Here is a 13874-nt window from a genome sequence, read left to right on the forward strand (position 1 = left end):
AAGTAGCTTTTATATATTATTTATATAATATACTACGACTAAAACGAAACTATGACATGTATAACAGGTCATGAACTATCATATGATTCTATGTCTACACAACTTAAAATGTTAAAAATCGGTGGATCGATTAATTTTTTCTTCCAAATTTGAATCTTTTTTATGAAAAAATTCCTCATAAACTGACACATAAATACTACGGTGATTCTACAGCCTGGCGAGCTAAATTCAGCTTATGTTTCTTGACAGATGACTTAATATCTGTGCCCCTTCTTATGTGACCATTCTTGAAGGCACAAAAGAAAAAAACCTGATTGGACAACAGCTTTGTAGTTTGAAACGATTCTGCCTTTCCACACTGGGTTTCACTCTTGAGAAAGGCTGGCACTAATGAAGCCACTCCAATATGTGAGAAATGTAAGCAGTGATGATAAAACATTCGAAAAGAATTACATTCATTAGTGATTTAGTGATTTTGCAAAATGAACGTGACAGAGCTGAACCGTGTGTTACACGAAGTCACCCCATTTAGCTGTCAAAGTGCTCGAAGCCTAGAGAATAAAACAGGCCATCTCAAAAAATGTTTTTTTGTTTTTTTTAAATGCAATGACCTACATAGGAGTCCTGCAGCTCAGCCTGAACTACAGAGCATAGCTCTTAACTCTGGGGGTTAAGAGACGACATCGAACAGATGGCCACATGCGAAGTCTTGTGTCAGGAGAGCTGTGATGGGGGACTGGGGCTGGAGAGGAAGGCTAAGACTTGCAGCGGCCAGAGCTGGCTCACGGTCTCAGAGGTTTGCAGAGAGTTATCGGCTGGGAAGCTCCAGTCACGCGGTCACCGGCTTGCATCGGGTAACTGCTGTGATTTGTTTTGCTGATGTAATGCAGACATGCCCAAATTTAACATTAATTTTCATGCACTGATTACAACAAGATGTATACCCTGGATTAGGCACAAGATCTGTGTGGTTTGCTACAGAAAAGTTCAGTTATTTAGCATTCAGAAAAGCAGAAAATGGCAATCTTTTTGCTTTATGTTAGCTGGATGACTAATTTCATTGCTAAAGGGAAAATAGGCGTCCAGGTTGGAAACCAGCTACTACTACGGTCTCTGTAGATAATCTTGTGTTCTTCATGTTGTATGTTCTAGTCCTACATTATTTGATCATATTGCCGCTGTGAGAAATAGTGATGTTAAAGCCTAGGATTCGTTCTTTTAAAGTATTTTCCATGTATGAGAATAATTTTATATTAAATATATAAAGTCATGGACTTTGGAGCTAAGTCATACGACCCAAGAAAGGGCCCTTGAAAAGGGTTCTTATGCAATATCAAATTGAAAAGGGCAAACTTTTATTTAAAACATCTGTGATACCATTCCCATTTTTTTTCCTTCTGCTGCTAAGAAATGGTCATCATGTCACTAAATATAGATACTTACACACCCTCACAATTCTATACACCGACAGGTACAGCTCAAATTATGATTTCTGGCTGAGCTGAAAACTGAATAGACTTTTCTTTTCTTTCTTTTTTTTTTTAGTGTTGCTTTTGACTTTGTGATTTTTTTTTTTTTTTTAAAGCTGGGAGTACTGGGCTTGTTTCCTGCCACAAAAAGCCTTGTTTTGTGAGAACAGAAGAGCTGGAGGGGCCTGGGGAGGGTGTGGGCAGGAAGGTGGGTGACAGCCAGGCCCTCTGTTGGCAGCTTCTGTTCTTTTCCCCTGCACTCTGTTTGCAGGGAACTGCTGGGCTATTCACACATCTGGGGAGTGGTGTGAAAGGAGAGCAGTTAAAGAGGAAAAGCTACTGGCTACCATGTCAACTCACCCACTGGCTCAGATGGGGACAGGTGACGGACAAGCAGCATGTCTTCTCAGAAAGACGCTGAAGGCCCCATCCTTTCCCCACCGAGCACATGCCTGGCTGAGAGCCACAGGGGCCTATCCAGCTCCCCTGACCTTTCCAGACTGTCCACGTGTGTTCAGATTTTTTGGCTCATGCTGGAATTGAAAGGATCACTGCCATCCAATACACGCGTTGGCAGTTAGGACTGATGAACTTCCAGCCCATTTTTACAGCATGTGGACATCTTAAAGGAGTCTTTTCGAAATGGGTTTTGAAAACCGCAGTTATTTCTGGTCCTCTCTGTGGCCCTTCAGACGACTGAGGTCACGTGGCCCTTTTAATCTACTTAAGCCTTTTTTCTGACCCAACGCAGCCTTGGGATCTGGTCTCCCCTCCGTGAGTAACAAAGACAGTCTGGGGACATTTTGGAATCTCCAGGGAGGAGGGGCACCGATAGTTGGGGGAAGCTACCGAGACAACGACGACACACCTCCTGTGGCTGTTCACGCCCACCTCGCCGTGAGGATCGTTTATCCGCTGGTGTCACCGCCACGCACGTACCATGATGCCAGGATGCGTTTTGGGAACACTCCATCAATCTGGCTCAAACTTATTTCTCGGTCTTATATGTCCCTTATTTTATGAACCACTAGCTAACCCTGATTTTTAACATAGCTAAGGGGTTCTTTAAAACGGACCTCGGAGTCCTTCCTCACGTAGAATTCGGCAGACAGCAGGTTCTGGGCTGGGCGCAGACTGCTCCATCCACATGGTGTTGTGCCTAACCCGGGGGCCGGGTGGGACTCCCCGACACACAAAAACCTCTCACATGTCGGCACAGACAATAAATGAGGCTCTGAAAGTAGGACCACTATCGCAGTAGGCGCCTAACACTGTTTCGGACCGAAGCCCCGACCACGACAGGGAAGTGTGTTCTATGCCGAGGTACACACCTCTTCCTCTGAACTGTCACTCGGGTCATTGTCTAGTGAGGCACTCAAGGAGGCCGCCTTGGGCTCCAGGTAGCAGAGGCACATAGCCAGAGGGAAGGAGAGAGTGAGGGCATATGGCACTGAGAAGGAGGCGGAGAGCAGAAAGAAAAAAATGAAGAGGAAACAGGGCACAAGGGAGGGTGAACGAATCGGGAGGTAATGCTGCAGGCTCTGGGGGAGGAGGTTGGTTTCCGACAGGTTGGGGAAAGAGAGGTACCCATCGTCATCTAGAAGAGAAGGGAACGACTCCGGGAGCTGCAAGGAGAAGGAAAACAGAGTGGTCCCTTTGCCAGTTTGCTGTTTGTAGCTAAAAGCCACATCTTGGTCCCCTAAGGATGGCTTCCCTTTGTGGTCAGAGTCCAAGGCGGGCTCTCCGTGCACACGCATGGTGCCTTTGGCCGGCTCCAAACCTGGGGGTTGGTGCTCATTCTCCTTACACCTCCTACGGAGCTCTGGGGGGGATGCAGGGGAGAGATGGGCTGATGGGGGGGATGGGGGACATGAGTCAGTGCCAAGCCCAGGTGACTGATGTGAAAGAGACAGAGAGAGACAGAAAGCAGCAAACAGAGGTGCAAAAGGACAAAAAGAAAACTGCAATTAGTTAATTTTCTTATGGGTATCAATATAAAATTGTAAAACAAGAATTTTAGCACTAGGGTAGTTCGTACTTAAAGTATTCAAGCTGCATGCCAACGCTGCCATGAATGGCTACCGTTTTCCCATTAGACTGTCAAATGCAGGGTGGGCTTTTTTATAAAGTCAGAACAGAAGATAACAGTAGGCAATCTCAGAGTCTACATGTTTCACATCATCCAAAAAGTTTGTTTAGACCAACAACTCTAGAAAGTTGTAGGATTTTGAGAGCAAATAGAATTCTCGGAGAACTTAAAATCAAGACTTTCAATAACATCTCCTGATCTCCAGCTAACAGATCTGTTACTATAGTTTGGTTGGATCAAAAAAAAAAAATCATCCAAATTTTAATTATTAAAAAAAAATTTAGTATTACCTTTCCTCACTTAGTCAATTATATCCAAAACAGGTGGGTTTCCAAATCAAGAAGTTTCTGGCCCCACTCCCATCTGATAAGCAGTGCCACTCAGGGAAGTCAACAATTAGCATTTTAGGAACTCACGCTCCCCGAGGAAGTGAGGTTCCTTCAAAAACGTCTACTTTGGCTTCTTTCTCCATGATGTAAATGTAACTTAAACTCAAAGAAGGGTTTCAATAAGCTAACTAGCAAAAAGAATGTGCTTTCTTGTGATATGACTCATAAGCATTTACTTTGTATTATTTGTGGTCCATAAATAACAGAAAGGTACAATTTCCCAGCCTTCTGGTTTTTCTGAGCCAGTAATCGCCATATTTAACTCCCCTGGTTTGACTCCTTCACAGAATGATAAAGACACAAAAGTGCTCCCGTTGAGCTCGGCTTCTNGAGGGAAAGAGAGGCTCCTTCCATTCTCTCTGGTCCTGGCAGCCTCTCTGACCACAGCCAGTTTCCTCTGCGGGTGGTGGAGGGCTGCTGAGCACGAGGCGAGGAAGGAAAGCGAGCAAGCGCCAAACAGGACCTGGCAGCGCTCAGACGCTGCCGCAGCCCCAGCAGTTCAATTCAAGGTCACACAGAGCCTGAAGACAGACTCCCGCTGCTCTCTGGGACACCCTGCGTGTGTGAGCGAGTAGTGTGTGTGCACATACACGCGCGGCTTGCCTAGACACTTGCTAGTGTGGGAATGACCCACACCCTGCTTTGCAGATCCCAATCCTGACTCGGTAAATATAAAGACAGAGGGTCAGAACATGCACAGATAAAGCTGTATCGCTGATATTCTAGAATTCCGAAGTGTCTCTTTTTAGGTCTTAGACAAGCATGCCTCTTCTCAATACTCGCATGTGACATTAAGCACTGTGTTTTAAACATGCCCCTGCACAAATCTCATTCAACGGAGAATCATATGGAAGTGACAAGCTGACTTCTGCATGCAGCTCTTGTTTCCCCGATGGTGGACGGCTGCCCAGTCACCTGGGGGGATCATTAGCCTGGGAAACATGCCTCCTCTCAAAGGAATCCAGGGGACCAGTCTTTTAAGACCTTTTTCAGTGATACACTTTCATTTTGGTTAAAAAATGAGTAGCCTCTTTGTTACTTTTTGAAGATGGAGAAGAATAAAACGAAGGGTTAGTTTTCCAGGCTGCTTATTCAAGCGGTTTTTAAAAGACAGCTACGCACTGTGCAAAACGAAAGCAGCCATCGACCTACCCGAGCTCTAGGTCTGGGCCACAGCCCTTCTGAAGGCATTTGGGTCAAAGTGCTGGCTTCTCGGAGATTCAGACAATGAGAGTCATAGTTTTATGTCTTTTTATTTTCCCATGCCTTACGTGGCAAAAGTGACGATGGTTTAGTGCTCTATTTTACACAAAGGGTGGGCTTTTCCGATTAAATAAAGACCGTCTGGGTCTATTTTTTGAGCAAACTAAAAGTCATTTCCTTTACTGTGCCCCTTTAATCACAGTTACACATCCATGAGAACCGGCAGCTGGCATGGGGGATCTTAGGAAATCATTTGTTTTTCAGGCATACTACCTTTTCCTTATGTCCTACTTAAAAGCTGCTTTGACTTCATTGGAAAATAAGAATGTAAAAACAAAATTCAGAAGAAAGCATGTTTTCATAGCAAAAATGATCCAAACACCCTGGCTGTCGTTCCCTACCCTGTTCTTATTTGTGTTTGGCAAGTGAATGATCTTATGCTCACAAAATGGTGGACAGCGTTTCATGTGGGATATTCTGACGTAACCACAATATGTCGCGGATCTACCCTTCACTGTGCAACTTTTATCAATAGGAGCATTTTTATTTAGAGCCCCAGGTGAGTCCCTGCCATATAAATCTATATTTAAGAAATAATACAGATATAAGAAAAGAACACTTTTGAGTCAAAACTAGGCAAGGTTTAGTATCACCTGTGAGTTATACGACATTTTCATTCTGCTATTTCTTTTTACTCTGTACATTCCAGGAGCCACTCTGTTTTTCCATTATCATCACATGTAAACCTCCCAATATAGGTTTTTTTTTTTGTTTGTTTTGTTTTTCCTACTTTTAGGGAGCTGCTCTGCTACCTATAAAGCCTGGAACCAGAAGTAAGCTATCTACACCTTTTCTGACTTCCACTGTTCTGAAAAGTTGCTTTATAGTGCCAGATTACCAAAAACAAACATACTGTAAAAAATAAATAAATAAATACTGGGATGAAATGAAGTTTAAAAATTTAATGAATAAAACACCTTGGAGAAATTGCTGCCAAATTCACTTTCCGTCTTCCCTTGCAATGCTCTGCGTTAGTATCTCTTTTCAAAACATGTCTGCTCGCTACTTTGATGATTACATTATAATCCTAAGCCTGAGAGAGGAAATAGTGTATAAATACACAGGCTATGGTCACTCAGTTACTTGCAGTCAGAAGAATGGCAATGTGATTACTGTATATCCAGAAAAATATACAGTACTTGGGTCAGAGAATGGGGCCAGAAACAAAGAAAATAGTTTTAGTGATAGTTCTGAAATGTGAGCCCAAAGAGAAAAGTGTCACATGGTACTAAATGTATTTTTCAGATATACAGACAGGACAGCTGTTGAAAGTCTTACATAGCACATTAGTTAACATAAACGTTTTCAAGTTAAGAAGGAATCTTTCTGAAGAAAAATGTCAACAGAGGAAATCAGAATTTAAAAATTGATAATATGAGTGACTAATGCTGAAATATGAGCTACCCTGTCTTTTTGTTTTGTTTTGTTTTAAGTAGGCTCCACGCCCAGAGTGGAGCCCAACCTGGGGCCCGAACTCATGACCCTGAGATCGAGACCTGAGCTGAGATCAAGTCAGCCACTCAACCGACTGAGCCACCCGGGTGCCCCGAATTACCCTAAGTCTTAACACATTCCTGGTTTATAGCCTGAGAATTATCAGTTCTTCAAGGTCTAAGCAAGCGCTAGGAGGGAGCCTGGGAGATATACCTTTCCCTCGTGCCGTACTGCTGCGACCGGCGTGACTTCTTCCGCCTTTTTTCGTCTGTCCTCTTCCTCGTCCCGTTCCTCCTCGGCCTTTTTCTCCGGAGTCACAGTGGTGATCAAGTTGGTCTGAGAGATGCCCTTTGTTGTGGCGTACTGGCCAGTACCAACCTCTGCAGCAGACACAGAATCCTTCATGTATATTTCATGGTTTTCATTCACTGACGCTAAAAGCAAATACAATGGAAGAAAAATGTCTGAAATAGTTAAAGGCAGAAGGCAGAAGAACACCACCAGTGGTCCCATTAGGGAAAAAAGTACCCCTACCCACGCCTGTCCAAAAAGGCAAGTGAGCGCGGCAGGTGCCTGCCTCTAAGCACTAGCAGAGACTCATCTTCTGGAGCTTCTAGACTAGTGTTTTAAAATGATTTCAAGGCTCATCTCTTGAAGCCACCAGAATAACTCCCAGGCTGTCTGGTGAAGATGAGCATGATGGCAGAGGCGGCAGGGAGGGGGCCCGGGCTGCTGCCAGCCTGCTACCCTGCAGAGCAGAGTAACTGGCTGGGCTCCGGCACCAAGCACTAACGGCAAGCCCCACAGCGAACGGCGGTACTTGCAGTCGGCAACTGCTCTCATCCACTTGACTTTGAATGTATCTTTGGAAGTGCCATTCACCAAAGATCACTGAATTGGGTTTTTCAATTACTGTTATTAATAATGGGTAAAGAGTCCATCACTCCTACAATGTTTGAGAAGATGCTACAATCTGGATGGCAACTCTATTCAGCCAGAGTACAGAAATGTTTTAATTTCGACTGCACTTTAAACAGACTACCGGGATACGCATAGACTTATTCATCTCTGATATTTTGGGACAATAAGACAAATGTTGCTAATGAAATTCATGCAAATGTAAAGCATGCAAACATAAAAGATATAAGACACAGCCTTTCATCCCAGCTAAAATGTCTTAGTGAAAGATGCTTAATTCAGTTACATTTTTAAAGTCTGGTACTCATTATTTTTGGTTTTAGATGCATACAACTGATTTAAACTTATAAATGGCAAAATGGCATCAGCTTCATAGTTTAGGAAGCTTAAAATGTAAATGCAAGAAAATATTCCAAAATCCTTTTATAATAGTTAAACTGTTTCACTAACGTATCTTCACTAAGATATTTTTTATTTCTTTAGATTGATGCAAAAGCTCCCAGGAGACGCAACTTCCCAATGGGCCAGTTAGGCTGCCCTACGTAAGATGCAACCTTGCAAAAAGCAGTTGTGTTCCAACATACAGCCATGGCACCCAGCCCAGCGGCACAGAAAACATACTAGAATTGGCAGGACCCCAAAGAGTGAGAGACAGCACATACTAACATCACTTTTGGGCAGGGAGGAAGAGACAGGATGGTATTAGTACATTTATTTCACAACTGTCTTCTGTCTTGTTAACAATCATTATCACACAAAAGGTCATGAGGAAAACCACATTCACGACAAATGTGTTCCCTTGGATACACATCACTGAACAAAGTAGATGATGTTCAGGGGGAAAAGGTGTGATTCTACAAAAGTTCCCCCACCACTGACTTATAGAATACACAAGCAGTTTACAGAGATTCTCTAAAGGAGAAGAAGAATAAATGGAACAAAGCAGTAAGAAAAGCTTCAATATTACAGTGAGTATATCAGCATCTTAATTCAACCCGAAATGGCCCTAATAAACATTTTATTCCAAAAGTTTGGCTCTGAGTTAGCTATTCCAAAAAGAGGCGACTATTGGAAGATACAGGATGGTAATTAACTTCCAAGGTCAAAGCTCACAAAAGCCTAGAAGAATAATTATGAGTATATTTATTATTACACCCATAACAAGAATGCTGTCACACCTGTCTCATTTACTCTTTGCAAATGGCCTTACTCCCATTTTAGAGATGACGACTAAAACCGAGAGCTGGGGAGTCTAAGTCATTCACCAGCCACTACACAGATGGACTTCAGTCTGTGTTTACCTACCAGGTGAGTGTTTTTTCACTCTACTAGTAACACACATGATTCAGCACTAATGATACAAATTTGACTTCTTCTATAAACTGTTTAGAAAGTATTTCATTATGAAAAAAAAACAATCTTCTAAATCAGGGGATTCAGGGAGCATGTCACTCCAGCAGCCACGTTGGGGTACGGTGAAAGGAAAGAAAGAACTGGGACTCTGCGGAGTGGTGGCAAAAAAGGTAAGGACAAAAGTGATCCCACGTATTTGTAACTTTTCATTATTTTTCCTTTATTTTCATTATTTTTAATCTTTTTGATTATTAAAATTGTACACACATGCCAGAAACATCTAATTCCTTTTGTATACACAGGATAGGTCTTCTATAAAACAACTAATCTCCAGGTGCTTGGGATGAGAACACAGAGACTGCCCATGGCTCACTTTCTAAGTGAACAATAATAATAAATTATTTTTATTAATTTATTACTTTGTTATTATCATCATCATCATCACAGCTGCCATGTGTTGTCGCTGGCATGTGCATAACTATGGACGGCAGCACGAAACTGTTGCGTAAGACGAACACCCGCGAGAGACTCACTATTATATCATTCCTCAGAACTGGTATTTCAGTTCAGATTCTCTCCTTGTTGAACGTACACATTTGACTTAACAGTGGAGAATATTTACATAGCAATGCTCTCCCAGTCCATCTGGGGTAGTAATTAACATTAACCAGGAGGATTCAACTTGGAGCCTTCGGGTCTATTATTATTTGAATGCCATTCTTTCTATCGGCTATCATGGACTGACTGATAACAGTCACATTTCATCCATAAAAATTTAAGTTCAGAAACAGATAAATTGTAGAAACAGATAAATGTAACTTACAATCCTCCTTCTGAAACGAATTGACTGAAACAAACCTGATAATCATTTCAGATCCGCCAGCAAGTGAACCAAATTACTTATAGAGTATGTGACAACTGTATTTAGAATGAGAGCATCTTTCTCCAAATTCGGGGTGCTGGCTTATGGGAGCTATGCTCTTCATTCCCTAAGTACCATTCTTTTATGGAATTTTATATAAATCTACCAATAACAGACATGAGATTCACAAAGGCACTTTTTTTCTTGAGGGTGGGGGTTAACCTTGCCACTCGGCCGTAGCCCGACGAGTGCTTTTCATTTCATACTGTTCAAGAAGATCTACGTTTACTGAAAGCTTGTGATGGTTTCACACTATTTCTGGGTAGCCAGTCATGATTCTTACTACTAAGGGTTCGTAAGCAATGCCTACCTCCATCCAAGCTGCGAGACATGGTATAGCGTTTGCTGGACGAGCGTTCGAAGTAAGGGGCGGGGCGATCTATCAACGCACTGGCTCTCCTTGTTTGGGCTTGTGTCCTGCCACTATAACGAAACTTGGAGCCCAAGGTCAGGAATTTCTTTGGAGGTGCTTCCGGTAACAACAGTCTAGAGATATTACAGAAGAAATACCAGAGAGACTATTAAGTCAAATATTCAGAATCCTAACTTTTTTAGTCAAAGGTAAAGTGCTTTGTGTGCTGAAGATTTAACACATACCATGTTCAATGAATGTGATTTTATAGGGGAAAAAAATCAATTCCACAGTACATTATCAACCAGGGAGTTGTAGAGAGGCTATAAATACAACGGGGGTTGGGTCGGACTGCACGAACTAAGGGCTGGGTTGGACTGCACGAACTAAAGTTCATCTCGCACAACTAGGAGCCTATGGTTCTATATACCTAAGGAGCAGTTAAAGAGGTGACGTTAGTTACAGTGACGTTAGAAGAACAGTGGTAACTTATTTTGTAGACATAAATCTGATAGTCTGAGTACTGTACGTAAACAAAGGGGTTCAGGGTGTTGAGAAATGACTGAAATAGTAAGGAATGGACTGAATCCTTGAAGTGAACATCCTGTAAAATAATGAAAAGACACTAAAGATAATAAAGAAAGTGGACACAGGGCATATAAGCATAAGACAAATTAAGGAAGATCCTTCAGTCAGAAGTTTTTAGGACTTGTCAAGAAATCTGCTGACCATGAACTTAAAGGAAAAGAAAGGACATGCTTCCACATTCTTCTTCCCAACAGATTTTTGCAATATAAGTGATTCCAATCATTCTAAGGCTTCCTTAGGAAGAAAAAAAAATCATCTTTTCCTACCTGAAAAATGTATGATGTTCAACACATACTTTCCATAAACGCTTGGCGGCTCGATGGTTTGGCAGCTTAAACCCAATGGTGCTTTCAAATTGTTCAAACTAAATTTTAAAAAAATATATATTGAAGAGTAAAGTCAAGTTTGGAATTATAAGTAACATAAAAGCAAATAATTTACAAAATCATGCCCCCCCCCCAAATTTTCCTTTACTCACAAAATCAAGTGCTGTATGTAGAATTCACGCTCTACACCTTCATTCATTAAAAAAACCCAACTTGTATCTACTCTCCTTAAAATGCTGCAGACACAGATAACCACATTACGCGTGTAGTAAATGTTTTATGGACAAGTATGGATTTTATGAAAACTAAAGGCAAAAAAACACCCCCGGATACCTCGATTTCTTCCAGAGACCAATTTGTCCTGATCTCATTTTTAAGCCTTATTTTCATGATGTCTCTGTGACTTCATGACTTCAACTGAAACGTATGGAATGAACAAAATGTCTGTAGCATTCTCAGGATGACATTTTCTCCCAGGATCTGCTCAAAGAATATGTGTATCTCCTAGGTATTTGATGACTTGGTATCAGATACTGCTGATTTTGTTTGTGCATTCTACTCTGGATTACCACGTTAACTCTGGATTACCACGTTAACTCTGGATTACCACGTTGAACACTAACATCTTTTGATATTATAGGAATGATTGTAGACTGGGAGAACACGATGTCATACTTTCCAACATGTACAACTCAGAGGATAATCTATCAGCCATTTGCTTTCTCAAGGTGAAATATCTGACTTCTTGAGTAATATATTTTAATATTATTATTGCAAGTGTTTGGGATTTTTTATTTTCTGAAGACAGTATGCATCAGGCCACCAGAGGGCAATCATTTTAAACAGTAAAAGCTTTCCAAAAGAGCATAAAACCATCAGCCTACTGATACAGTCAATAGAAAAAAAGTAATTTACATAGCAAAGAACCCAGGGGAGGGGCCCTCTGCATGGCATATGAGAGATAACTACGCTTGCCTTCTACTTCTTGAGTGGCTTGCCTTCTACTTCTTATTTGAGTGGGACTCGGGGGGATGGGGGAAGAATGGGAATACATCACGAGCTATTCCAACTATAACTGCCTTTCCCAATTTTGTACCCACTCTGGATGTTCACGGGTAGTGGTGGTCATAACAACTGCTATTGGCCAAGAGCCCCAGTCAATAGACAAGCCAGAGTATTATGGATTGTGACTCACCCGTCCTCCATTTATTCATCCTGCATCTAATATGTACCACACACTATGCTAAGCCAGGGGTTTTAAAGAACAATCAACTTGCTCTCTGCTGTAAAAAGCTGGGAATATTCCCTTGATGCTATCCTCCTTAGCCCGAAGATGACAGAGGCTCCTAGAATGTTGAACGTTTATCTACCTCTCCAAGCTTTGTAACAATGTCTCGACCTCTTCAGAGCCTTTGCGTCACCAAAATATTTTTTCTCATTCATTCTTCTCAAGCCTATATATATATATAATTCCAAAAAAGGGGGGAAAAAGCCCAACTTTCTTTGAGACTGCTTCTGCCTGAACCACAACCCCACCTTGATCCTTGACAAACGTCAGGAAGGACAGGCCGCGGCTACTTCACTGCCGACCTCACTGCAACCTGGCAGGTGCTTGAACTCTTCCTTGTCTCAATGGGATCTGTCAAGTCCAATGCACTTTTCTTAGTTCTTAGCCCACACACCTTCTCTGTAACATTTGGCCCTGCTGGTTCACCACGTACCCAGAATCTTGTCTCCTTGTCATTTGTGACTGTTCTCGCTCCTTTGCTTCTTTCTCTGGCACTTTTGTTCATCTCCCTGTGTTCCTCTTCTGCCTACCCCTCCCTCAAAAAGGCATGTTACCCAGAGTTTCTGCTTTAGGGTCTCTCTTCTCCTCTAACTTGCCTTGTCCTTTGGGTAATCTATTTCATGCCTAAGGCCTTGAAGAGAATGGATGCAGTTGATGATTCCTTCAAACCTCTATTTCTTACTATGCAAGAATCACCCTGTGAAAATTTATCTCAAAAGAATTTAATCTTTTATTTTCCTGAAATTCACCCTGTTTTCTCCCCTTGTCTAATAATATCATGTCCTTCAACTTCACTCATGCCAACCAAAGACCTCTGATTATCCTGGACTCCCTCCTCTCTTCAGCCCTTTCCTCCATCCTGTGTCCAAGACGTACCGGCTCAGTTTCTGAAACCTCTCTCACATTTGCCCCTTCCGTTGTATTCCCATGGCCTCTGCCCTAGTTGAGGTCTTAGCACATCTCATCACTAAGCTGCTGAGTTTCATTCCAAATTACTGGCTTACTATTGTCTCCTGATGCATTTCTCCAACTTTCCCACCTGGGCCCTCACCACAGCATGCTTGCCCTATGTCTGTAGAGTACTATAGGTGCAAAATGTATCATGACGACAGAATTCTAAGTAATGAGCACGAAGAAGGTCATATTTATCTTTCTATTTCTAATGCCCACCATGGTGCCTGACAATAAAAAGATGCTCACTTGTAAATGTTTGATGAATCAAATATATATTGATTATAAGTTTAATATGAGATTTTAGGGAATATAAAAAATTAATTTCAGGTATTTACATGAAAAGCTTACAGATTATTTCAGTCTTCAGAGATCAGTTTGACTCTATATTTACATTAAACGTGATTCCTTGCTTTACAGTGTGATTTTTTTTAAACTTTTTAAAAATTGAGGTATAACTGACATATAACATTGTATTAGTTTCCAGTGTAGGACATAATGGGTTGATGTTTATATACATTGTGAAATGATG

General features: G+C 41.8%; 1 protein-coding gene across 4 annotated transcripts in view; it reads right to left on the reverse strand.

The window, feature by feature from the left end:
• EPB41L3 (erythrocyte membrane protein band 4.1 like 3) overlaps positions 1 to 13874 on the reverse strand; it is a 138380-nt gene that overhangs the window by 19058 nt on the left and 105448 nt on the right. For 2 of the 4 annotated variants that reach the window (XM_040632700.1, XM_040632698.1), the window contains exons 10-12: positions 11044 to 11141; positions 10148 to 10323; positions 6858 to 7078 (exon numbers count right to left, since the gene is read on the reverse strand). In XM_040632700.1, coding sequence (XP_040488634.1) covers positions 6858 to 7078; positions 10148 to 10323; positions 11044 to 11141 — 495 coding nt within the window. Of the gene's footprint in view, positions 1 to 2800; positions 3365 to 6857; positions 7079 to 10147; positions 10324 to 11043; positions 11142 to 13874 lie in introns of all 4 variants that reach the window. The other 2 variants (XM_040632701.1, XM_040632699.1) reach the window with 2 other exon arrangements.

This window comes from Ursus maritimus, unplaced genomic scaffold, assembly GCF_017311325.1.
Source record: "Ursus maritimus isolate PB19 unplaced genomic scaffold, ASM1731132v1 scaffold_18, whole genome shotgun sequence".
Classification (NCBI taxonomy): Eukaryota; Metazoa; Chordata; class Mammalia; order Carnivora; family Ursidae; genus Ursus; species Ursus maritimus.